Below are 27,512 nucleotides of genomic sequence, written 5' to 3' on the forward strand. Positions count from 1 at the left end.
AAAATACTAAATAAAGGTATAGAAAATACAGAATAGTAGTAAAGATTCAGGAAAGGAAAACTGACCAAAGTTTTGATGTGGATTGATCAATAATAAATTATACCATAGATGCTTGTAAAGAAATGTTATATACAATTAACATTGATTAATTAAATAGTAATATCACTATTTCTAATAATATACATTATGAAAACAACTTCCAGTTTCAATAAAAATACAGGTTTGGGAATTAGTTGGAATACGTTTTGTATGCTATTTAGAAAAGAAAATTCATCTAAAATCATTCATTCCCTTTTTAAGGTATAAATTCTCCCCAAATAATCAGACTATCCACTGACACATGATATAAAGCAAGCATGTGGAAAAACAAGTTATCTGAAAAGATTTTAAATTACAAATGTTGAAGTTTATCTATCTACAGCTTTCAAATAGAAACACAAGGACACTTTACTCCTTGTAATAACCATTATATATTAGAGAATAAATTTGTCTTTTTTAGATGAAATATTAATCATCTGACAATATGATATACGATTAAGTCAAGTGTGTGCTACCCTACAGAACAAGGGACTGTAACAACATGATAATATGTCACTGTTAAACTTCTCAAGACATTATAAAGTTAGTTCATAAAAATAAAATTTTCACAGATCCAGTAGTTTAGATCAACTCCCTTACTAAGTGGTGGCATACAAAGAAGAAAATTGATTAAAATGATATTATGCAGTTTTGAAACTAATTATGTTTGTAAGGCCAATTATTTTGGAACACTGAGAAGTTGCAGGTTTCATATTTCAGTATTTATGTGCAGCAGTTTCAAAGAGCAAAACTCAGTACCTTCAAATATATGAAGAACAAATTTGATTTAGTAGAAGGCCAAGTTGTTTAAAAGAATCAATTTTTGTGTATCTTTACTTAAATTAGCGTAAGACTTAAGGAAGTCTAATTTCTTATATTGACTTGTATATATACCAAGCAACCTTAACAAGTCTGTGGTACGTGCAACTTGCACAATATTCTTCATCCTTTTCAAAGATTAAATCTAAGGAAAATCTATGGAATACTTTCATTAGTTTATCTTCTTTTACTTTACTCTGATCAGTTCTTTTAGATTTTTTGTTAAAATCATACTATTCTATCAAGCAAGACTATTCAATTGAAGCATGCATACAATCCTAGGAATTTCAATCTTAAATCACCCAACATGACATCAGAAAAAAAAGCAGCATTTCTAAATACCACTGGCAAAAAATCCTTTACTTTCCTGATACTGTATTTTACCATATAAATAATGAGAAGAAAATATAAAAATAATAGATACAGTGCTCCCTATACCTGTCTACACAAGAAATTCACATTATTCTGTGACTAATTGTTCTTCTAATTCCCTGAATAGCTAAGGGGACTGTCAATCATATTAAGATACAAAGGTCTGATATGATATGTTATTTATGAACATTAGTTTTGTGATTAAAATTTATAGCAATATAGTTTGGGGGTGAGGTACTACATAACTGTAGATATAAGCTTATTTATTATAAAATTTCAGAGAGAAGAATCTAAAATTTCAACTGCATAATTACTCACTTTGGAATAAATGTATCATAATGAAACACCTAATTAATTTAATAAATAAAATGCATACTTAAAAATGCACAGGAGAAAATGTTTAAATTATGTTATGAAATGTCTCAAGATTATGCTATAGTACAAGTCATAAGATATCTCAAAGAAATATTGTCACCAATGTTTTATTTTCGTAAGAACCTAGAAGAAGCAAGTTCATGACTACTGAAATAGCAATATAAACCGCATAGTAGGTGTTAAATGAGAAATGCTAAGATAAATTAAAGGTAGTCTGATCCACTAAACTTGATTGTCTTACATTTGATTAGGTGAGTAAGTATACCAGAGCTTTAAGTGCATGTCTGTGCCTGAAAAAGATCAACTTCATAAAATCTTTTACAAACAGGAGAATATATATTAATTTTCATTATGGCCAATTTATCTTAGTTTTGCTAAATGATAAAGCAAACCACCAAGGAGTACCAAAATATTTTGTTATATCTACTAAAATACAAGGAATATGTTTTTATAAGTTATGTTGCTCGTGCACTCAGTTCTATGATGTGAAGCAAATAGGACAAGAGGTTAAGGATTTCTCTAAAGGGAATTAAAATTAAAATACAAAGTAGAATGTTTAAAAAATTACAATACTGTGACATCTACAGTAGTTTATTAAGTTTTATAACTGAATATATTAAATTAAAATACAGTAACTACCAAGTGGTAATATGGAAGTACATGTGTATGATATGTATGTGTATATGTATGCATTATAGATCTAAAATCAATATATATATATATATATATATATATGTATATATGTTATAAAATCTATATTTAAGTTAACCTAATTGAACCACCAAAAATGAGTGAACTGGGTTCAGTTAAATACTATCATCAGGTGTCATATTTCTTTTCCATTCCAGGAGTATAATAATAATAATAATTTACTGAGAATTGAGGCTCACAAATTTCTCCACATCTTACCAATCTTAAAAATCTAATAAATATAAGTAGTGTTAATATAAGAGATATGGTAAAGAATATATAGCAAATAAGAAAGATCATTTCTTACATTTAGAAAATAGGAGAGACAGAAGTCTCTTAATGAACTAAATAGAATATTTATGAAAACTTGATTACTGAATTTTTTCTTTTTTTTAATTTAAATTAGAAACAAGCTTTTCTTACATGTCAATCCTAGTTCCCCCTCCCTTCCCTCTTCTCCTGTACCCCAAGAACCCCCTATCCCATTCCATTTCTGCTCCCCAGGGAGGGGGGCCTTCCATGGGGAATCTTCAAAGTCTGTCATATCGTTTGGACAAGGGCCTAGACCCTACCCGCGTGTCTAGGCTGAGAGAATATCCTTCTATGTGGAGTGGGCTCCCAAAGTCCAACTAATAATCTAAGCAATAGTGGAGAAGCTACCTAAATGCCCTTCTCTGACAATGAGATTGATGACTACCATATATGCCATTCTAAAGCCTTCATCCAGTAGCTGATGGAAGAAGAAGCAGATACCCACAGCTAAACACTGACTGAACTATGAAATCCATTTGCAGAAAGGGATGAGTGATGACTACACCAGGCTAGAGAAACCCACAGAAAAAGCTAACCTGAACAACGGGGAGCTCATGGACCCCAGACTGATAGCTGGGAAACCAGCATAAGACTGATCCAGACCATCTTAACATGGATGTCAGTTTGGAGGTCTGGTTAATCTATGGGGCATCTGGTAGTGGATCATTATTTATCCCTAGTACAGGAATGATTACTGAAATTTAAAAATTAATTTTACATAACATATGGTATATACATCATTTTAATGTGTTTTAAGGTTCATAAATGACAAGTGATATGTTAATTTTGGTTAAGGCTACTACAATACACAGTCACCTATTTATAATAATTTAAAATTAAATTTAAGGACAATCATACTCAAAATTTAAAACAGGTATTTCTGGTAAAAATACAGTAGTGAGCACAGAGAAGCATAGCCTTGTAGGTAATTTGTCTAAAACATTTTATAGGTGAATATGCTTGCTGTTCAACTTTCGTATAACTAATCTTCCTAAAGTCCTTTGGGAAATATGTTGTCAATGGCACTTTCTGATATAGTTCTTAGTATATAATACAAGTATTTTGTGTGTGAATTTATCCAATACCAAAACAATAGTTTGCTTCTTATGAAGACAATCATTAGAAGAGCAATAAATAGAGGATTAAAAATCATACAAAAATAATTATGTAACATCTTTATTGCTTGAAATGCTTAGATAGATGATAGAATACAATGTTAGTAATACTATTAAATATTTTGGGTGATAGTAGCAGATACCTTAATACATGTCCAGAAAATAGTATTATTTGTCATGAGAATATATGTCTATAAGAATTCTCTTTGCTCTACTGAAAGATTTAAGTTTTATGACAGTCTATAATTGTAAATATTTGCAGAGTTTAAGTGTCAATCATGTGAGCATCTGGTTTTCTAACTTTGTTGGCTATTTAAGAATACAAACGCTGACTCACCAGGCATTATGAACAATACTTATAGAAACCATTTTGGAGCAGCACATTAGATTCTTAGGGATAATGGATCATAATCCATTAACAATTCATATTCTAACCAACCTCTAAAATAGTCTATAAATAAATACATTGCACCCAGAGGAAATGGATCATTATTTGAAGTACATCCATTAATTTTATTACTTGTGTACAGTGCATAACAGACAGCTGGAATAATTTTAATTATGCATCACCTTCAATGAAAGTACTTCAAAATTGACACCTAAAGTGAAGTATTCCTTATTAAGTACATTCATTGTCAGTTATGAAGCCTGGATAAAATAAATGGCAAAGGGAGTTTTCAGTGTTCTTTTTTTTTCATTAGAGTAATAGCTAGAATGAATCCTGTTCTTCCTAACACCTTCCTACTTGTTCTGATTTAACTGAGGATCATTACCAGCACATTTAGTGTCCAATAGAGTAGCATATCATGCAATATCTATGTATTCAGTTTTCATGACAAATGTAGATTCGAAACACTGGAGGGTTCTATGACCATTCTTTTAAACCACTGCTCTGCCAATTTTTGAAAAAATTAAAAATTTATACTACTACTTACCACTTCTAGTGAATAAAATATTAAAAATGTTCTAACATGCCATTTCCTTTTTTTCTGTTTCTAATACAAGAAACACAAATTCTTTTAAAACATATCAAAATTTTGTGAAAATTTCCAGATCATGGAAGGTGATTTATATTCTGGTCAAAGAGTTGGTATAATCACAAAGAAATCTCTAGGAGTGATTTGACTAACTTGAGGACAATATTTGCAGATAAATTAATATTTATTTACATGAGGTCTTAAATGGATGATAGTGATTCAGTTCTCATTTTCCCTTCCTATAAATAGAATGGTACAAGTCTTATGCTGTTTATTTTAAAAGTCAATAAGGCAAATATATGAGAAAGATGCTTTTGAATTTAAGAGATTCACTAAAGGAATTGTTGAAAATGTTAGAATACACAAAGATTAATTTAATTTTTGGTTTTATGAACAATGCCTCTTGGCTCTTTGGTAAACATACATCTAAAAATTTTAAAGTTGAGTCCCTCTAAATTACAGTTGGACCCAGAAAGTTACTGTATTTTTTACTTATAATATGTGAAAACCGAGAAAATTATGTATTTTTTAAAGATAAGAGAGAATACATCAAAACACTTGAATCAATTGTTTAGCAATTATGTAAACAGTTTTGCTTAATGAGATAGCAGAGAAGAACTATGGGCACTGTAAATGCTTATTCTCATTATGACTCTGACTTGGGTTAATCTTAGTCAAGTTAACTCTATCCTTATTTACACTGGCAGACAAATGAGTAGCCTAAAATTCGATCAAGGTAAAGAAGAAAATTTCAAACCACACTCCCTAAATCCCAATTATCTTTGCTATATATCCAAGGTACTATTTTTATTCTGAGGCAATATTTTCTAAGCAAAACAATCAATGCCATTACGAGAGTATTGTCAAATCTACTTTCCTAAGTGGAATTTATTCAGTTAATTAGTACTTATTAAGGACATCCAAATGTCCTAATTCTTCTGTATACCTCTAGAAACAATCTGGTTACAAGTATCTAGATAATTGATTTTAGCATTTGTCATTGTCTTTTCTTCTCTCTCTAGTTTCAAATAAAAGACACTAAAATATTTCCATTCATTTTTAAATATTAAAAGATTTTTTTAAAATAATTTAGTACACATGTATATAAGATGATCTGGGTTCTCCTTGATATTTTGTTACAAAATTAAACAATTCAAAGTTGAAATTATTTATTTTAAATCAGCATATTTAAATACAATAGGAATAAAGTCTTTTCTAGGAAAATTTATAGAATGATTATAAGACTATTTTATATTATGCAACTTTATTTGACTGAATATACTATTTAAACAATCATTTAAAATTACCAAAAAAACCTGTAGAAACAAATAATAATTGATTTACCCAATTCTCAATTGACATTTCTTCCTGTTTTTATTTTTAAGCTAACACAGGTATGAGGCTCATTAAAAGAAGAAAATAAATTTATTTCCTATGAAGATAATTGAATTTATTAATGCCAGCGTGGTAATTAAAACTAAAAGTAATTCATATACAGATGTTATAGTGCAGAATTTAGGCAGTTTCTCAAAATGCTGAAATGTACAAAAATCTTGTTTCATTTGTTTATAATACTCCCCTAAGAAAGTAGAAATATGCTTGTCTGGAAATTGCATTGTTTATAATTTTTATAAAGTTACTTTTAGTTAGAAATGAATACAAGTTTAGAAAACACAGTTTGGAAAGGGAGTTTGCTTACATGACTTTACAATATACTATACTGACAGATTTTCAGGTATTGTTAGCAAAGAGTAACTGTAATTTTTAAAAATATGATAAAAATATGATGCTACATTTGTGCTTTTGCCTCATTTGAGAGAAAGGTGAAAAGTAGGCCTTAAGTTCAAAGACAAGGTACCATACAAAATATGAGAGTATTAGGAGTATCAGGCTGAATCCTTCCACCAGACTTTAGGTTATTGTAAAATATCTAGGTAAGATTATTTCTTAAAAAAATATAATTGCATTTCTTAATGCTCTTCAATTGCTTCCATAAATAATTATTTCAGAATATCTCTATTCTCTTGATGTTATTTTAATTAATTTTATTAGCTTGCTGAAAATTAAATATACTACTACAAGTCATTTTCAATCAATAAACTCAAATTGAATTTACCCTAATAATTTTGTTAGCATGAAAGAAAAATAATACTAAAAATATGAACTTCCTTTAACGTAAATTTGTATCCAAGAAAGGCTTGTCTAATATAATCTAGCTGATAAATAAGAAACTATGTGCTTATCAAATCCCTAAGAAGATTATTTAAATCAAGTTCATGTAATTACCAGTCACCATCTGTTCCACCAGGGCCTGAGCTGATCTGCTGGCATCTTGCAGCTTTCTGAACTTGTCGGGTTTTTCTCGTGCTATGGCCTGCAGCATGAAAGCAAAGGTGAGTATTTCAGTACAAATGTTCTGAGGCTACACAGCAATTATAACTGCAATTTGATTTTTTAAGCCTTGTGATACTTCATTTTATCAGCTCATTGTGCAAATCTTAAAGCTATTTTCACAACAATATTCAATATTCAAATCCTCCCATTGTCAAAGAAATCAGGGTTCATGTTCAAAGAGCTTTTGGAACTATGTGTTCATTGTTTGTAAACAGAATTAACCTCTGAACAATAAATATGAATTTGTTCAAACTAACGAAAATAGCATTTGACAATTAGCTTCTTTACCAATAGTTATGTAGACATGAAAACTTTAAATAGAAGGAATTAAAGTTATACAGTTACTATTGTGAAAAGTGTTACCTGGAACAGCAAGATGGCTCAGCAAGTAAAACTGATCACTGCCATCCTAACAGCATCAGTTTGATTCCTGGCCCCCATGTGGTAGAATTACCATAAGTTACTTTCTGCAAGTGGTTCACAGTCATACATACACAGTAGTACACCCATACCCATACGGATACACAAACACAAACAAAAAATTCTACATCAGATTATTCAAAGTAAACAATATACAGTGTACTATTAACATTTATGCAGAGTAAACCAAAATCCTGTCAAGTAGGTGCCTTGGCATTATTTGAAGTACCAACAGCCTAGAAGAAAAATACAAATTTTATACTATGCTGCAAAAGGCAGCAAAGAAAAACCCTGTTTTATATCCTCAATGCAAAGTTCTGAAAGTGAAAAGACACATTTTAATATCTTGGATTTCACTTGAAAATTTCCCAAAACATAAATTGACTTGTTTTGTGATTCTGTGTCCCCAGAATCCCATTCCAATTAACAGGAAAAGCTCTAGGATGCCTTTTATTCAGTTTCATAAAGAGAAAATTAGATAAACATGAAAGGTTTTGACTTGCCGATTGACCTGAGAAGTCCACGAAACTAAAACACTTACAATAGCATCTCCATATGGGAAAGATCAAAGGCAAAGTTCTAGCATTCACCTTTCCTCAGCTGTTCAGTTTTGGTGTGACAAATATCCTGTGCTTAGCAGCTTATTGGCATATGATTCCTAATAATTCACTATGGTCTCCACTGAAATGGAAACGTTATACATAATGTACTCTGATCATATTTAGAAGGAAATAATAGACCCATTCTAGGTAATTATATAATACTAACTAGCAAAAGAAACAGGGGGTTTATTATTCTTATTTGAATTACAATATATAAAATATGAAACATAGAAAAAACCCTATGTTGCAGTACAACAAATGAACAAATATAGTTGTTGATGCCCTCTGTGGTAAATGTTTCAGTTATGAGGCTGTGGATATTTTCTCTATGGTTAAGAGAGCTTCCTCTGGAAACACAAGGACAATAGCTTGGATTCCAGCACACACATATGAAATCTGCTTCCCTTGGAATACCTATAACCAAAGCTCTGAGGGAGTAGAGATGGGAGGATTGTTGGGGCTTGCTGGCTTCTAATTTATTGGAGAAAATCCGAGCTCTAGATTTAGAGAAATAACTTGCTTTGAAGGAAAATAGTGAAGAATAAAACTCACACAAACCCCTACTCTTTGCAGCAAAACTCTCTCTGTCTCTCTGTCTCTCTGTCTCTCTGTGTCTCTCTCTCCCTCTCTCTCTCTAACACTCACACTCAGAAACTCACAAGTATACATAAAGAAAAATATTTCTATTATATTTTATTGTCATAGTACTTTCCTATTTGACTAGATTGATATTATAATTTTCTTATAAAAGTTATACAATGAAGAGAATGAGACCCCCACATAGACTTCAATAAGTAAACTAAGTGAATAATACCCTTCCAAATGTCATTATCATAATCTCTAGAGAGTTAACTTTACATTAGGATATCTCAAAAGCAATATTCGGTTCTTAATTGTAATTTTGATAACATTTTTGCTGTGATTCTTACATAATTAAAGACAATAATATTACCACAAAAACAAATACCTGTAGAATAAACATTATTACTCTCCTGTTTTGGCAGTGGAGAAAGGTAAGGCACAAAGTGGTTTGTGAAACATATGAAAGTATCAGTATTGCCATTTCACACTCAAGTTTCCTAAAATTCATATAGATTGCATTTTATACAAATTATTTTTAACACACTTTAGACAGTTGTGGTACAGAACAAAGTAGCATTATAGCATCAGATTTTAGACAAGTTAGATAGCAATAAGCCTAAATGATAAATCAAAAGGAATAGAATGTGAAAGTTGTAGGTTCAAAAGAAGAAACCATCTCTTCTATCTCCAAGTTCAGTACTCTCTCAAATACAGCCTTCTTCTAGGAATGTTTTTCACTGAAAATTTACACAATAAGCTATAGTATACCCAAACACAACTCATACCAAGGTGAAGATTTAGTATAAGTATTCAAGATATTTGTCTGGTTTTAGTTATTCAGCATGGGCTTTAAGATATGAGAAGAAATGCAAGACACTGGTAGTCACTGGTAAAAAAAAAAATCTGATACAGTTCAATCGCTGGATACATTTAAAAGATGCACACTATACAGTCAAAAGCAACTTAGACATAAATGGGGATAGAAGCCCAATAAAAGCAGTTGTTACCACTGTTCATATACTTTTCAATTTTTAGTTCAAAATATTGATATTACATAAAAGTATATTAGAAGGGAATATTGGATAATGAAGAGAAAGTTAAAGTCCAGCAAACTGCATTTCACAGATAAATGTTTGATCACAGATAATAACCTACAGGGTAAAAATGGATAGTAAAGAAAATAACAAAAATAAATGGATCTGAGTTATTATTCTTTGGTATTGATTGTTTTATTTGTATGTTTGGTATATCGTTTGCCTTTTTATTTTGTTTTCTATTCTTTTGCCCAAGACGTTTAGTGTTCTGTATGCTATGCACTACTTTTTTTTTTTTTCGGTTTTGAGACAGGGTTTCTCTGTGTAGCTTTGGAGCCTGTCCTGGCACTCACTCTGTAGACCAGCCTGACCTTGAACTCACAGAGATCTGCATGCCTTTGCCTCCCGAGTTCTGGGATTAAGGGCATGTGCCACCAATGCCCAGCTACTTTGATTTGTTTTAACCTCAATAAAGTGATTCAAATATTCTGGGTCTCAAAGTTGTCTCTACTAACTAACAATAGCAGAGAGCGATTTATCAGACTAAATGACACTCTTCAGATAACAGTCTCCAAAGTGATATTTTTCCTAATAAAATAGGATAGTAGTAGATATTAATCTGGGTACATTACTAAGACTAAATTAAACAAACACAATATGTACTCATTTAATTTATGATGATCTCAATCATCTTAAAATAGAAGACCACTGGCAAAAGATCTGAGTAGATTATCATGCACATAAGACTATGGGAACAATATCGAAATTAGAAGTTGGGGCGATATCCACAATAGAAGTTGGGGAAAAATGATCAAACCATAGTGCATAAAAATCATAAAAAATCCCATGTTTGTCTTTTTGTTCCTGGGTTACCTCACTCAGGAGGGTTTCTTTTAGTTCCAACCATTTCCCAGTGAATTTCAAGATTCCATTTTTTTTTCCCCTCAGAGTAGTACTCCAATGTGTAAATGAACCTCATTTTCTCTATCCATTCTTTAGTTGATAGGCATCTAGGTTGCTTCCAGGTTCTGACTATTACAAATAGTGCTGCTATGAACATCGTTGAACATATGTTCTTGCTGTATGAATGTGCTTCTTTTGGGTATATGCCTAAGAGTGGAATTGCTGGATATTGTGATAGATTGATTCCCATTCTCCTGAGGAGTTGCCATACCAATTTCCAAAGTGTCTGTGCAAGTTGGCACTCCCACCAGCAATGTAGGAGTGTTCACCTTTCTCCACATCCTCTCCAGGATAAACTATCATTGAGGTTAAAGTTACTTCCGACATTCTCTTCTAAGAGTTTCAGTGTGGCTGGATTTATATTGAGATCTTTGATACATTTAAAATTAAGATTTTTTGCATGGTGATAGTTATGAATCTATCTGCAATCTTCTACATGCTATCCACTTATGCCATCACCATTTATTGAAGATGCTTTCCTTTTTCTATTGTATAATTTTAGCTTCTTTGTCAAAAAATCAGGTATCTGTAGGTGTGTAGGTTAATCTCATGGTTTTCAATCGATTCCATTGGTCTACCTGTCTTCTTCTGTGCAAATACCAAGTTGTTTTCATTAACATAGTTCTATAGTAGAGCTCGAATTCAGGGATAGTGATGCACCCAAAAGTCATTTTATTGTACAGGGTTGTTTTGGCTATCCTGGGTTTTTTGGTTTTCGGAGTACTGTACTTTCAAGGTTTGTGAAGAATTGTGCTGGTGTTTTGATGGGGATTGCATTGAATCTATAGATTGCTTTTGGCAAGATTTCCAATTTTACTATGTTGATCCTACACTCAGGCATATGTGGATATTAGATATAGAGCAAAGGATTACTAGCCGACAATCCACACCTCCAGTGAAGATAGGAAACAATGAGGATCCTAAGCGAGACATACAGGGTCCCCTTGAGAAGGGGAAAGGGACAAGAACTGTTGAGCAAATTAGGAGCACAGGGGCAGGGGAGAGGGATTTAAGCCATAGAGAAGGGGAGAAGAGCAAGGGGGAGAATACGTAAGGGAGCAGGAAGACTGAGTTGTGGAAAGAATAAAGAGAGCAAGGAAAAAGATACCTTAATAGAGGGAGTCATTATAGTTTTAAAGAGAAATCTAGCACTAGGGAAATATCCAGAGATCTACAATAACCCCAATTAACAATCTAAGCAAGAGTGGAGAGGATACCTTAAATGTCCTTCCCCTAATAAAGGTATTGATGACTATTTTATATGCCATCCTAGAGCCTTAATCCAGCATCTGATGGAAGCAAAAGCAGACACCCAAAGATAAACACTGAGCTGAATTCCTGGGAATCTATTTGTAGAGACAGAGGAGTGATGAGCAAAGGGGTCCAGACCAGGCAGAGGAAACCCACAGAACCTGCTAACCTAAACAAGGGGGAGCTCTTGGTTCCCAAACTGACAGCTGCGGAACCAGCATATGGCCAAACCAGGTCCCCTGAAGGTGGGTGTCAGTTAGGAGCCCTGGGCCATCTATGGGGCCTCTGGTAATGGAACAGTATTTATCCATCCTGTATGAATGTATTTGGGAGCGCATTCCATATAGAGTGATACTATGTCAGCCTAGAAACACGGGGGGGGGAGTGGGGGAGGGCCTAGGCCCTGTCCCAAATGATGTGATAGACTTTGATGATCCTCTAGGGAAGGTCTCACCCACCCTGGGGAGCAGGAGGGATGGGATGGGGTTTGGTGGGGGGCATGGGAGGATGGGAGAGGGAGAGGGAACTGGGAATGCTATGTAAAATAAGATTGTTTTCAATTTATATAAAAATCTTGAAAAAATAAATAAAAGTATTTTTAAATCATAAAAAATCAAAGACAAAAAGTGTTATTAATTTCGCTGAGCATAACTGAAACTGGATTCTCTTGGGAAATTAGTATATGTGGATTCTTCATCATATATATTGACTTTTCTCTTAAGGTATTTGTGATCAGTAATTCCTAATATTTTACCATCTTCCAATTTCTCAGATAGACTGGTATAAGAACAGAGAAAGGTTAAAAGCCCATACTATACACAAACCAATACAATGTCTAGAGGTAACAGTACTGGAAGTGGAATCACAGATTTTTTTTTAAGGTAAAGAGTTTTGAGAAGGAATACATTGACCTTTCACTGGTTTATGTTATAGCATTGAAAGTGGTCTAGAATACAAATAAATTAAACCAGGAGCAAAACCTATTGCCCTTCTCAGTCCTATCAAAATTGTCACTATCAAGGCAGCAATGTCTACCCAGTTATAGCAGGCCATAGCTGACTTTCAGCTCTCAGTTTATTCAGGATCATAAATTAATCTACGAAATTCCTTTTTCTTGATGGAAGTAATTATTGTTTTGCTTGGTAAATTAGTAATTTTCCTATGACTTCAAGAGGACCTGTACCTGATATTAGTTCCTGGTTACTGTCCATAACCATCATCAATAGCTTTCAAGCATTGAATCTACATATCTTAAATGTTCTTACTCAGGCAAAATTTTAAGAATTATTTATTAGCTTAAAATATTTCTTCAGTTATTTTTTTCTTCACATAAACTCTGAGTGTAAGAAAAAAGAAATCATATTGGTTTTTGAATGGGAAAACTCACTGTAAGAATATTTGTCTAGTAGGAGTTGGGCCACATGTTTCATCCCTAACAATGTAAATAATACCTATCAATACAAATATACTCTGTCTGTCTGTCTATCTATCTATCTATCTATCTATCTATCTATCTATCTATCTATCTATCTATCTGTCTATCTATCAATCCATCCAACTATCTGTTTATCTATTGATCTCCTGTTGGTTTTAATATCAAAGATTAAAGCATATACAAATGAAAAATCATTTTTACTATTTTCTTTGTTTCTACAAGTCAAAACAATATTTCTAAGAGAGATGTGTGTTTTGAAATTTAACATTAAAATCTAGAGATGTACTTCATTGGTAAATGCTCATCTAACATATGAAACAGATAGAACAGGCATGTTTTAATTTCAGAAATATGCACTGAATCATCTGTTGCACTCGACCATGGACACACAGAGACACACTGATACACACACACACACACACACACACACACACAAACAAACACACACACACACACACACACACAGATATATATACACAATGACTACCTAATCCTCATTTCTTCTCTACTTTTTTCTATGACATGCATCACTAACAGCATTTATTATATTAATGTATATCTTTTTGCTAAGACATAAACTATATGATTCCAGGCATCCTCATCTGTTTTCTTGCATAATCTATCACCAATATCTAGAATACCACTGGGCATATATATAATGTATAATAAAATCTATCATGCAGAATTTTTTTCAGAAATTTTATAATTTTTTAACTTTCTTCTATTAAGAACTGATATGAAAAGTACTCATTTTGGGCCATATTATTTATGAAAATATATCCACCCTAATTATTATTTTTCACTACTTGTTTTTCTCTGGAAAATAAGTTCTGCTTTTATATATGCTACTTTTTATATGCTTGATTTGTGTGCATAGATACATATAAGTATTTTAAAATTAATATCACTTGTATATTACAATAGAGCATTTTATACCATTTATTGAGATACAGATTAGGAAATGTTTTAATAATGCCCTACATTTAAAATAAATTCTAAATTTTTTACTATAATAAATATAATTTCAATTCAAGAATATAAGAATCCAAAAGGCAATGTGAGCCATTACTTCAATAATGTAAGATAAAATATAGGCTCATAAATTTCTTAAGTAATCTGAAAATTATGAACTCTATAATGTATAAATCATTGTGCAAAATAAACCATGACAGCACATTATGAAAATAAGGATATAATGCAAGAATAAAAAATATAAAATTACTCAAAATGGGAAATTCACTGATTAAATATCTTAAAACTCATGGCATTTATTTCTCCTTTATTGGCATTTCTTAAAAGCTTCCTCCATTTTTATGGTGCCAAGTACCACAAGAGTAACAGAATTGCACTGTTTTCTGAGATTTTGTTTTTTTAATTTCTTTTGTTCTTGTTTGTTTGTTTTTTTGTTTTTGTTTTTTGTTTTTTGTTTTTTAAATGGAGTGTGCTGGATGTCTCTACAATTTTGTTCAAATGACTGCAGAACCTGGAAAAGCTGTTGCTGCTATTGATGCATAATATATTTCCATTATTGCAATCTCTCTCTCTCTCTCTCTCTCTATATATATATATATATATATATATTATATATATATATATTAATTGAAACTCAAATATATGATGAATCCAAGTGTTTCAGAGAGTGCTCACCTGTGCCTGCAAATTTGATTTCATCTTTAGTAAGTAGTAAAGTTATATGCTTGCCAAAAATAATAAGTGACACACTGGAAGACAAATGTCACACAATTTCAATTTTATGTGTAATGTAGAAATGATGAACTTATGTGAACAGAGAGCAGAATTGTGGCTATTATGCTTCAATGTGGGTTCTTAACAATGGGGAAATGATTGGTTTAAGGATATAAAACTGCAGTTGGACAAGAGGCATGGAATCTGTGAAGTCTTGAGGTCTACTGAGAGCATGATAAATATGGTTGATAACAATATGCTATATTTTAAAAGATGTGAGATAGTATACTTTAACTGTTCTCAAAACAAAAATGATGATTATGTGTGATATAACATGTTAATTGGTTTAATTTAGCCATGCCATTGTGAACATACTGTATTGTGTATCATAATTGTGCATGACTTTATTTATGAGCTAAATAAATGAATTAAAAAATAAGGGACTTTGAGAGCCCATCCCACGTGAAGGGATGCTCTCATCTGGGACACATGGGGGAGGGCCTAGGCCTGGCCCAGGATGATGTTGTGGAATTTGGGGAGCCCTAGTGGAGGGCTCTACCCTCTATGGGGAGTGGAGGGGGAAGGGAATGGTGGGGGTTGGGGGGGAGAGGGAGAAGGATTGGCATGTGAAATTATAATTTGTAAAAATTAAATAAAAAATTAAATAAATAAAATAAGCTTCCTCCTTTCAATGCATTTTCTGTATTAATATGAAAGTAAGTTCTACATTCCCAACGGCCCTATCTTCTCTTTAGAGGCAATTAATTTTCTATTCACTTAGCATTCCATAATGAAGTTTTGTACTTTGACAAAGAACTAATTTATCCACTCAAAGGTTTATTCAGAAGTTGTGGCATCCTCCATATCTGTAAAAGAACTTGTATTTAAATAACCTGTGTAGTTTTAACATATTTTTCTATAGATATGTGCTTATTGGTTTAAGTACCAATTTCTTTCTTTGCTTTAGTAATACAAAGTAAATTCAATAAACAAACCAGAATAGACTAAATAAACACAGAAGTACGTTCCACATTTTACTTTCTATAAACAAACAGTTAAATCGATACAATAATGGCTCTAAATCATTTCTAATACTAAAATGGAAACAGATCCTGCTAGACATCAAAGCACTTGGGAGATGTTGACCTTGTCAAAATTTTTCATTCAAAGACCACTAGGAAGAGAACTGAATACTATGGTAGGATGCTTTTTATTTGTCAAAAGAGACATGGCAATGAACATGAAGAATGTGTATTGAGAAGTTTCTAGTTGTTAATTATTAAATTGTAATTTGAAGTAAATGATAAGGAAGCAATGAAATGTGATTGCTTTTTTGTTTAATTGATGGTATAAAGTGCTAGGAATAATTGATACTCATTTGTCTTACTTTTTAAAATCTGGTAAAGAATGGAGAATTACTAAATCCATGATTTTTTTCTAAAGAAGTATTAGGCATATTAGTGAAGATGAGGGATAACTGATTGTTTAGTGCACCTTGCAGTTACCTGTTCTAAGAAGTGATTAGATTCAGTGGCCTTATCTAATACTGGAATTCTTAGAAACTATTCAGTGGGGATGAAAAAAAAGTCATAGACTGGCAGCAAGTCAAAGGATAGTAGCATCTAAGGACTAAAAGGCCTAACTGAAGAGCCAAGATAGATACTGCTGCTGCTTGTATTTTTCAAATTTCTATAAAAATAAACATATCAAGATCACATTTTAATCAAAGTAGGTCTGGTCTAGCACAGGTGACACGAAAATTTCAAAAGGGATATAATGTTAACAACAAGGTGGACCAACAAAAAGATTGTTACCTCATGTAATGAACACAAATGTCCTTGTTAGATATAATTCTTACTGTCATAATGGATTATAGAGAAATTCTACAGTTTAAATATCTAGTAAGAGACCAGAAACAACCATCTAGGTAACATAATTTCACTTCAGTTTCTGATTAAGGGGAAATGATAAAGAATGTATAAAGGTAGGAACAGGAGGTAATCAGGTATATTTTAAGTTTCCAAGCAAGTTTCTGCTAAATTTATCTTTTACATTAATTCCTAAGCTTATACAAATACCTGCCATCACATTGACACACTATATAATCAGGTTAAACATGCCTAATTAAATGTATTGCTTTGGAAATTTAGGAAAAGGTATGAGAGGAATATATATATATATTCATATATATATATGAATAATTACAGATTAGATATTATTTAGAATTTATTATATTTTATGAATTTTGTGTCAGTGTATGTATGTGAACCACCTGTATGCCAGGTTTCCATAGAAATCAGAAGGTTTCAAGTCCCATAGAATTACAGATAATTTTGGGTGATCCTGTTGGTTTTGTGAACTATAACAGCTCATCTGCAAGAGCAAGGAGTGTTCTGTACCACTGAGCCAATTCTTCAGCCCCTCAGATGCTATTTTAATGAGAATAAATATAGAAACTTCTAGAACAAAAATAAGGGATGAAGTATGGGAGATTCGTTTTCAAAATATTGAATTGGAACAAGTGCAAAATATGTCAAAATGTGTACTACATGATAGTAAGCTAGGGGAGAAGAGAACTTCATGAAAAATAAAGGTGGATGGCACACCTGGAAGGATTGAGGAATGAGTGGGATGAGGATACACAGTGTGACATTCCCAAAGAATCAATAAAAACAAATATAATTGCCAGGCATTGGTGGCACATGGCTTTAATCCCAGCACTCGAGAAGCAGAGGCAGGCAGATCTCTGTGAGTTCGAGGCCAGCCTGGTCTCCAGAGCGAGTGCCAGGATAGGCTCCAAAGCCACACAGAGAAACCCTGTCTCGAAAAACAAACAATCAAACAAGAAAACAAACAAACAAATAAATAAATAAATAAATAAATAAAATTAAAACCCCTTTAGGTGTAAGTGGAGAAAACCAGCAAAAGAAGAAAAAAACAAATAAAGTTTTCTCATTTAAAATAGATAACTCTAAGTGAATTAATACCAGACACTTTTATGAGAAACACCTCTCCTGAGTTCAAAATAACTTACATAAACTGACAAGTGAAGAAATTAAGAAAATTAATGTACTCCTGAGCTACATATCCATCCATCAGTTCTCTCAAGGGTTTTTAATACATATACATTATATTTAGCTTGAAGGAAATTTCTAGTCACATCATTTCATGTTCTATTTTAGCAAGCAATTAAAATGATGTTATTTCTGAGGATGAAAGTTAAACTTGATAATGGTGATTGAGAAGGCATCAGAAAATGACTTATAGAATATTGTATATTCAGTACTTTTACTGTATAATACTGACATTATTGATTTTTTGACATTTGCTTTTAAGTGGCTAAATGATAAGAGGAAATTTTGAATTTATTTTCCCCACATTGTGGGTAGAACTCCATTCTCCTGCTTGATCAAAACCATTTTAAAAGGGAGACATAAAATGATACACAGATAACTACACAAATTAAATCAATAATAACCTCAATTAACTAACAAAGTTTCAAGGTAATTCATACATATATGTTTGAATATATCATATGAATTGAAACTTAGAGGATGATAACCTTTCTAGATAATTTTCTACTCATTGAATTTTTACATCCATAATTTTTAAGCCCAAGTTAGAAAAAGTAATTACAGGTTATAAGAAAGTAAAGGCATAGTACTGCTAGCTTTGAGTTTGGATCTGAGCAAGATGACAGAGGAGACTGAGGGCTATAGAATTGGTTAACTAAAACTAAAGATGTCTGAAGAAACCCTAATGAAATCTTCTAGTTTGTAAGCCATAAAAGATTAAATATATCAACATCTATATCAATCAATCTATCTATCTATCTATCTATCTATCTATCTATCTATCTATCTATCTACCCATCTATCCTAAATGAATTTGAACCAAAGTACCTTTCATGGAAATGTTATTTGTGAGACAGTATTATATTTCCAATCATGTATATAGATGTCATAGGTCATGTCTTAAATGCCAATGCATACACTTATGAGTGATACTCTTATAAGTAAAATTATTTCACAGTCATTATTTGGATCCTGTTCCTTTTATTTACCATGATATATAGAAGACTCTTAGAAAATACTGTCAATTATGTAGCAAAAGTGAATGTTTGTCATTGTCAAAGTTGAGAAAACAAGGCCAAGAAGATGGAATCGGTCTGAGTAAGTCTATAAAAGTCCTGTTTTGAAGATCAAAGCATATAATCTCACAAGGGAATAAACATAGCTACATATCTGCTACTAAAATTAAGTACGGAAAGATGGTGCACATCTTTTAGGTGAGATGATACACTATGTAAGTATCCTGATCCAACTAATATGTTAAAATTCATGACAGGCAATGATTACTCTAAAACAATTGTTTGAGCCTGCATAAATAGGGTATTATATCATATTGTCCTACTTTACTTTATTCTATTATGCAATATTGTATTCTATGAACTTTCTAAGTTCTATAACACACTATGCAAGGAAAAGAATCTGTGAGCAGCACAATATAAGAATAAACATATAAGACAGAACATACATTGACTTTTTCCTTCAAGTCTGAGAAATTGCCTTCTTTCCGGTAGACTGCAAATTCAGGACTCTGCAATACAGCTTCTGAACGAGTAATCCAACTGTGAAGTTCAGTTATATCGACATCCAATCTAAGAGAGCAAAGAATAAGGCATATTATTTCTTTGTTATCTCTTTCTTCTGTATAAAAAAGAGGAATATATTCACATTTACCACACCCCTTCTAATCTGATTTTCTAATTATTGTTAACAGCATCAATCTCTCCCTAGTTAGGTAGACACAAACTTTGTAGTCAAGTTTGAGCTGGTCTCATGATCATGGCATTAATTTTATTCAACTCAATGCAGCAATCCTCTGTAAAGTATCTCCTCCAAGTTAATAGAATCAGACTGAAAGGTTTGCTCCATGAAAACTACTACCTCTCCAAATGACTCTTGTGTTTTTCTTTAAAAAAACTTTTACAATGAACTTAGAAAATACTCTATTGTTTGCCCCAAGTGAACCATAATTCTGATATTCATGTTCTCATGTGGTATCCAAAACTTATTTCTGGGCTTTTCTGTGTAAATTTTTATAGAAAAAGGGGGCATCAATAAGATTATCCCAACTAGTCTTAACAAATGTTTGTATGCTATAACCTTTCCTCTTTTAGCACACATTCTGAGGGTGATCATGATTTAAGTAAATCTCTGTTACTAGTAAAGAAGTACAAAGCAATATTTTTGTGAATACTCTTTTCCATTCTGAAATATTCCACATGACTTGAGGTTACTGAAATGCATACTCCAACTGACACTCTGAATAACCCAAGGAATTATCAATGAACCAATTTGTCTTAGTCAGTCAAGGTTACTATTGCTGTGATGAAACACCATGACCAAAGCAACCTGGAGAGGGGATGGTTTATTTGGGTTTTGCTTCCACATCACTGATCACCATTATGGAAGTCAGGACAGGAATTAAAACAGGGCAAGAACCTAGAGGCAGAAGCTGATGCACAGACCATGGAAAAATGCTGCTTATGGTTTATTCCACATCGCTAGCTCAACCTTCTTTCTAATAGAACTCAGGAGCCCAACCCAGAGCTTGTACCATACACAATGGACTGAACCTTCCCATTTCAATCACAAAATAAGAAAAGGTCCTACAGTCTTGCTTGTAGCTAAATCTGATGGAGCCATTTTCTCATTCAGGGTTCCCTCATTGCAGATGAATTTAGCTTGTATCAAATTGACATAAAAGTAGCCATCACAGGAGCTATGAGAAATGGTCCATGTTGGTTTGGGCTACTAAATTTTGGTTAATGTCACTCTGCTTCAAATATTAAAATAAATTCTTATCATCTACCTGGTTATTTCTAAACATAATTTTCCTGGGATCATTGAAGTTCCTGGGAATATTGAATCTAAAAAACATCATACTATTGAGTCAAACTATACATGCCTTTAATCCTAGCACTCAGGAGGCAGAGTTAGGCAGATCTCTCTGAGTTCAAGTCCAGCATGGCCTACAGAGTGAGTTCCTGCACAGACTCCAAACTACACAGAGAAAACCTGACTTGCAAAACAAAAACAAACAAACAAACATAATGATACAGGGTATGTATGAATATCATGAAATGCTAAGCTTTTAATAATCCATATGTTCACTTATCAAGTTGCCCCCTTTAATTATCAATTTTCAATGAAATATAAAATCCTCTTGTATGCAAAAATTTGTGCCTTCCTGCTTAATTTATATTCATTTACTAAATTTATTTACTTTTTAAACCTAATTTATCCACTAAATCAATACTTTAGGGCTGTGATCAATTCATTACACACAGAATCCCAGTGAATCCTCTTGGATTCCTATCAACATTTCTTCAGGCTCAATAGCAGAATGTCCTAGGAAATTATATTTCAGGATTTTGTTTTTGGAGGGGTTTGTTTGTTTCTGTTTGTCAGTTTATTGCTTCTCCAAAATAAATTTGCTGTCTCTGCTGGCAGGTTTTTACTTGCAAGTGATGAGGAAAGATCAGATATACTAGGAGGATAATGATTCACTAGTGTTAAAGAGGGAACAGTTAGAGTTAGTGCTTAAGCATCCTGGAAGCAATGCCACAGGTTGAACAATAACTGAATGTTTTATTCATGGTCTATCAAAAGCTCCCTGTAGGTCTGAACTCCAGTTGTCCACAGCAAGTACATTATTACTGTTCATGTAGTATCTTCTAATATTCTCATTCTTTTCCTTATGTCACTACTTAATATGTCTTGGGAATGCTTTCCAAATAAACAACTTGAACTTTGGTGTTTCCAGAACTGCAAAGAGAGTCCATACCATGACACCCTAAGTCCATAATTTGGTCATAAATATCTTTTCAACTTTAATTAGACTCATAACATTATGTATTTAAAGGATTTTCCTAAATGCTAAAAGCTCTGGGCAACCTTTGTTCTCTAGCTTTTTTAGGAGCTCACACTTTTCTTCTTTAGAGAAAAAAGTACAAATAATATGCAAAAATTGACTCTCCTTTCTATGTGGAAAGAGTTAATCTTACCAGGTACATCCCTTCCTTAGTTTCTTCTCCAAAGTTTCTGGTACTTCAGCTTTTTCATTAAGTGTACTCACATTTTCATTTTGGACATCATTCAATGATTTCACAAACATCAGAGTCTCAGTATTCTAATATCTGACAGAAATTTAACCACACCCTTGGAATTAATTTTATAAAGAAATCATTAAAATTATATAAAGTCATCGTATACTGTCTTCACTGATAAAAAAAACAAAGGCATCTAATTTAGGATGATGACCAAAATCTTTTAACTTTAATTTTAATTTTTTGGGAATTTCTCATCATGCACCCCAAAATTACCCATCTCCAAGTCCCCCCTTACCCTTGTAGTGCCCCCAAAGAAATAATAAAACTTAGAAAAAGAAAATGAAAAGAAAAAAATTAATTAATAAAATAAATAAATACAAATAATCTCAATTTCAATAAAAATTAAGCAAACCAAACAAAAATAACAAACCAACAAATGAAACAAAACAACAACAAGATCTTGCTCCCCCATCTTTGCCTCTCCATTCCCTCTTCATTCATCTTAGTGGCACTATACCCTTTTGTCCAAACATTTCCTTGCCATTGTATAACATTTTGTTGGTCAGGTTCAAGTCCTCTGACCTCCTATACACCATCAACACTAGACTGCCATGGAAGCTCCCTGGATATTCCAGTGTTACCCCAGTCATAAAGATCATGTGGTCATGGTTCTGCAGGACCAGTCCTTTCATGTATTCCAAGATAGAGTAGATGCTGGGGTGTGCCAACTCAAAGCCCTGGGTATGTACCTGTGTGGCTGTTGAGTTTAATGACATCCTATTTGATGTAGTCTTAATAGACTTGTTAACCCTATACCATCTGTACTTTATTTAGGACACATCTTTAGCATACTCTGAACTGTAGTTCACTCTTGCCATCCCATGCCATCACTTAAAAACAGGAGAATTCATTATTGACTTATATGCTGAAAGCCATTGTAAGACTTCTAGTATAATCTCTTCTCTCTACTATAGTTAAACTTGTTTTCCCTTTAAATTACCTTGAACACACTGTAAGAAAAATACTTTGGCTCCACAATATGAAACTAAAATACACACAAGCTAATATAAAACTTGCCCTTTAGAATTAACCTCTGTAGTCACATTCCCCATTGCTTTAGATTATCCACAAAAAATGTTGCCTACTTCCATATATAGGTTCATGGAACACTAACTCAATTTAATTCATTGAATAACTGTAGATATTGAAAGATTTTTTGATATTTCTAGTAGACACAGAATTTCCATTGACCTTGATTGTTCATATTACAATCATGCTCTGATGACAGTTTCAACCATTCCCAAAAAACGAAAAGAAAAAGCAAACATAAGAAAGACCAGGCTGGTGAAACCCACAGAACCAACTGACCTGAACAAGCTGGAGCTCATGGTCCCCAGTCTGATACCTGGGAAACCGGCATCGGACTGACACAGACCCCCTGAACGTGGGTGTCAGTGAGAAGGCCTTGGAAATCTATAGGCCCTCTTGTAGTTGATCAGTACTTATCCCTAGCATAAGAATGGACTTTGGGAGACCTTTCCACATAGAGGAATATTCCCTGAGCCTAGACACATGGGGGAGAGCTTAGGCCCTTTCCCAAAGGATATGACAGCTCTGGAGATTCCCCCATGGATGGCCTCACCATCTCTGGAGAGCAGAAAAGGAATGGGATAGGGTAGGGTGTTAGTGGAGGGCAGGGGAGATGGGGAGGTAGAGGGAACTAGGATTGATATATAAAACAATCTTGTTTCTAATTCAAATAAAAATGGAAAAATAAAATAAAGCTATTTTAAATATCGATGTAAATAATTTTATATTAAAGAAACTTCAGAATACTTTTAGACATGTGAATTATAAAACTGAAATTTCATGGTTCAGATATCGCTCCATTTTCAGTGACAAACTGTTCATATGATAGAACCAAATACTATTGATCTGCAAAATGGACAAACTATTTAAACAATACCTAATAACTTACTGCTATACTCATAGATCAAAGTATCTCTCAAGCCCCCATCAAAGAATATTGCCCTTGCAGTAAATGGAAATTAAAACAGAGACCCCCCTAACTGGTCAATGTATTGACAACAAATAGACATTCATATTTCACTATAATGTTCAGGGATCTTTGCTAAAGAGGAAGCAGAAAGATTATATGATCCAGATTTGGTGGAGCACTTCAAGGAAACATTGATTTCCTGACATAATAGAGTGATGCACATATGAAGTCACAATGATTGTAACAGCATGCATAAGACCTGTGCAAGTTCCACACAGACAAAATCTCAACATTCATGGTGTGGTTGATATGCAATCCTACCATTAGCTGAGTAGCTATTAGTATTTGATGACTGCTTGGAGATAGTCTTTTTTTTTTATTTTTGCTAACTACTAAGGATCTACTTTACTACTTAAATGTTTTGGACACCAAACAATGACTTAACTCACTTATGAATTTTTCAAGGATTTTCTTTAAATCTCACCTTTTCAATGAATTAGGGTTAAATAACTTTGAGAACTAGGGGCTATGCCAAAAACTGGTTTTCTATACACAACGCAGGCTTTGTATAGCCAACACCATGGTAACTGTTGTTTGCAGCTCTGTAAAGATTTTAAGTGAGGTCCAGACACCTGTTGGCATGGATTTCTAATAATTCAGATCAATTCAAGCAACAACATTTGAAAATCTAAAGAGGCTTTTTGTTGTTCACTTTTTGTTTGTCTGACTTTATGAACTTAAAAAGGGATTGTATCAGGTGCTGGAATGGCTCTTTCAAATAATTATGCCATTGAGCATGATTATACATTAAAATATTTACACATTTTTTATTATAGAATAGTATTTTCATTTGATTTATTTGCTTACATTTGCTTCTGTACTGTGTGAGCAAGAATGTGCAATGGCATGAATGTGAAAGTTAGAGGACAACTTACACAACATATAGGAGTCTGCTCTCTCTTTCTACTACATAGGAACCTGGGATTGAACTCAAGTGTCCAGGCTTGACAACCAATAAATTAACTGCTTAGTCACTTTGCTGACAACTTCTATAGAAATTTTTAAAAAGGGCTTCAGGTATTATTTCTGTGCAATTTTGAGTGAAGGTTTTACTTATGAAATATCTATTTATAAGCACATAGATTAATACATTACACTACCTTTCTGGAATGAAAAACCTAAATAAATATAAAATAGGAATGCAGGTTAATGTAAATGATTTTACACTAGTCATAACTCTATTGTTCCCTTCCTTATCAATGGAATATCTTGATTCTCAAGGAAATGTGTGCAGGGCAGACTAACCTGAAACTCTTGTATGCTTCCTGACCTAAATTGCATGCTTCATTTCCTAAGTTCTTCTCAACACAATCCTGTTTTCACATTTTCCCATGCCTTCGATTTGGGCTTATTTTACCAACTGAATCTCTGATTACCTTTTAATATATTTTCTGTTTTTACTGTAAGCTACTTTTACCCTATACTTACACACTATACAATTATCTCAAAATTAACCAAAATACTATAAAAGTATAATTGTGTTTTCTCCACAATTCTAGAATCAGTATTATTTTTGTTGTTGTTACTTAAATTTGGCATTATACAAATTGCTTTGATCATTAAAATGATTTTCTTTTATTGTTTACTAAATTATTCTCCATACCAATATAATGTTCTTTCTAGATTCTCCTATGCAACATTCAAAATAATTGCTTACAATTCTGAGAGTAAACACTCAGTATTATGCATTGCTTTCTGTCTAATACAATGCCAACAGACAGTTCCACTTAATACCAGCAGTGAAGGGGAAGCAGAAGCAGTTTTGAAAGGCTTCCCATGTACTCTCATAGAGTATCAACAACAACCTGCATTCATGACATTTTACTGCATAATTAATGCAGTCATCTTCTTAGGACATACTCAAATCCTGGCGTTCAAGTAACATGAAAAAGAATATTTAATTCTTTATCAATTTTCCACCATTATTTCCTGGTTTGCTATGGTTTTCTTGTGTGTGTTCATCTCAGAATTTTCACTATTTTTTAAACAGTCAGATACACATGTTATATGCATAGCAAAGTAATAGAATCTTGATGTAAATGCATACATGCTCAAAAATTAGGAGCTATAAAGTCTACCCAGTGCCTTGTTATGGATGTTTTCTGTTATAAATTCTCCTAACTGAGGCTAATCAAGCATCAACTAAAGATAATCTCCACCCTCAGCATTAAACCATATACACATTGCCTCACTCTCCTCACATATTCACTCTCTATTTATGGAAGATTCAAATTTCAGAACCATATTACATAATTAACAGAAAGCTAAATTTCCCTTAACATGTTATAAAACAGACTCAATCTCTTTAAAGTAAGTTTCTCAGATATGTGATGTAAATTAATTCAGTGACACCTCTTATGGTCAACAACAACAGATGATTGTATAGACTTTTAACTTTAATTAAAATATAAAAGTACATAAAATATCCTTTCATGATAAAGATCTTGGAGAGAACAGGAATAACAGGAACATATTTAAACATGATAAATGCAATAAACAGCAAACCAATAGCCAACATCAAAGTAAATGGAGAGAAACTCAAAGTGATTCCTCTAAAATCAGGAACAAGACAAGGGTGTCGACTCTCTCCATATCTCTTCAATATTGTACTTGAAGTTCTAGCTATAGAAATAAGACAAGAAAAGGGGATCAAAGGGATACAAATTGGAAAGAAAGAAGAAAACTTTCACTAATTGCAGATGATATGATAGTCTACATTAGTGACCCGAAAAACTCTACCAGAGAACTCCTACAGCTGATAAACACCTTCAGCAAGGTAGCAGGATGCAAAATTACCTCAAAAAATCAGTAGCGCTACTATATACAGATGATAAACCCAATGAGAAAGAAATCAGGGAAGCATCACCCTTCACAATATCCACAACATAAAATATCTTGGGGTAACACTAACCAAAAAAGTGAAAGACTTGTACAGTAAGAACTTTGAGACTTTAAAGAAAGAAATTAAAGAATATACCAGAAAATGGAAATATCTCCCATGCTCTTGGTTAGGTAGAATCAATATAGTAAATATGGCAATCTTGCCAAAAGCAATCTACAGATTCAATGCAATCTCCATCAAAATCCCAACACAGTTCTTCACAGACATTGAAAGAAAAATACTCAGCTTCATATGGAAAAATAAAAAAACCCAGGATAGCCAAAACAACTGTGTTCAGTAAAGGATCTTCTGGAGGCATCACTATACCTGACTTCAAGCTCTAATATAGA

At 32.8% G+C, this 27,512-nt stretch overlaps 1 protein-coding gene across 1 annotated transcript in view; it reads right to left on the bottom strand.

Annotated features, from left to right (window-relative positions):
- Dmd (dystrophin) overlaps window positions 1-27,512 on the bottom strand; it is a 1,637,847-nt gene that overhangs the window by 1,335,807 nt on the left and 274,528 nt on the right. The window contains exons 13-14 of the mRNA XM_035449892.1: window positions 19,642-19,765; window positions 7,025-7,112 (exon numbers count right to left, since the gene is read on the bottom strand). Coding sequence (XP_035305783.1) covers window positions 7,025-7,112; window positions 19,642-19,765 — 212 coding nt within the window. The remainder of the gene's footprint in view (window positions 1-7,024; window positions 7,113-19,641; window positions 19,766-27,512) is intronic.

The sequence above is a fragment of the Cricetulus griseus genome, chromosome X, assembly GCF_003668045.3.
Source record: "Cricetulus griseus strain 17A/GY chromosome X, alternate assembly CriGri-PICRH-1.0, whole genome shotgun sequence".
In the NCBI taxonomy this organism is placed as follows: Eukaryota; Metazoa; Chordata; class Mammalia; order Rodentia; family Cricetidae; genus Cricetulus; species Cricetulus griseus.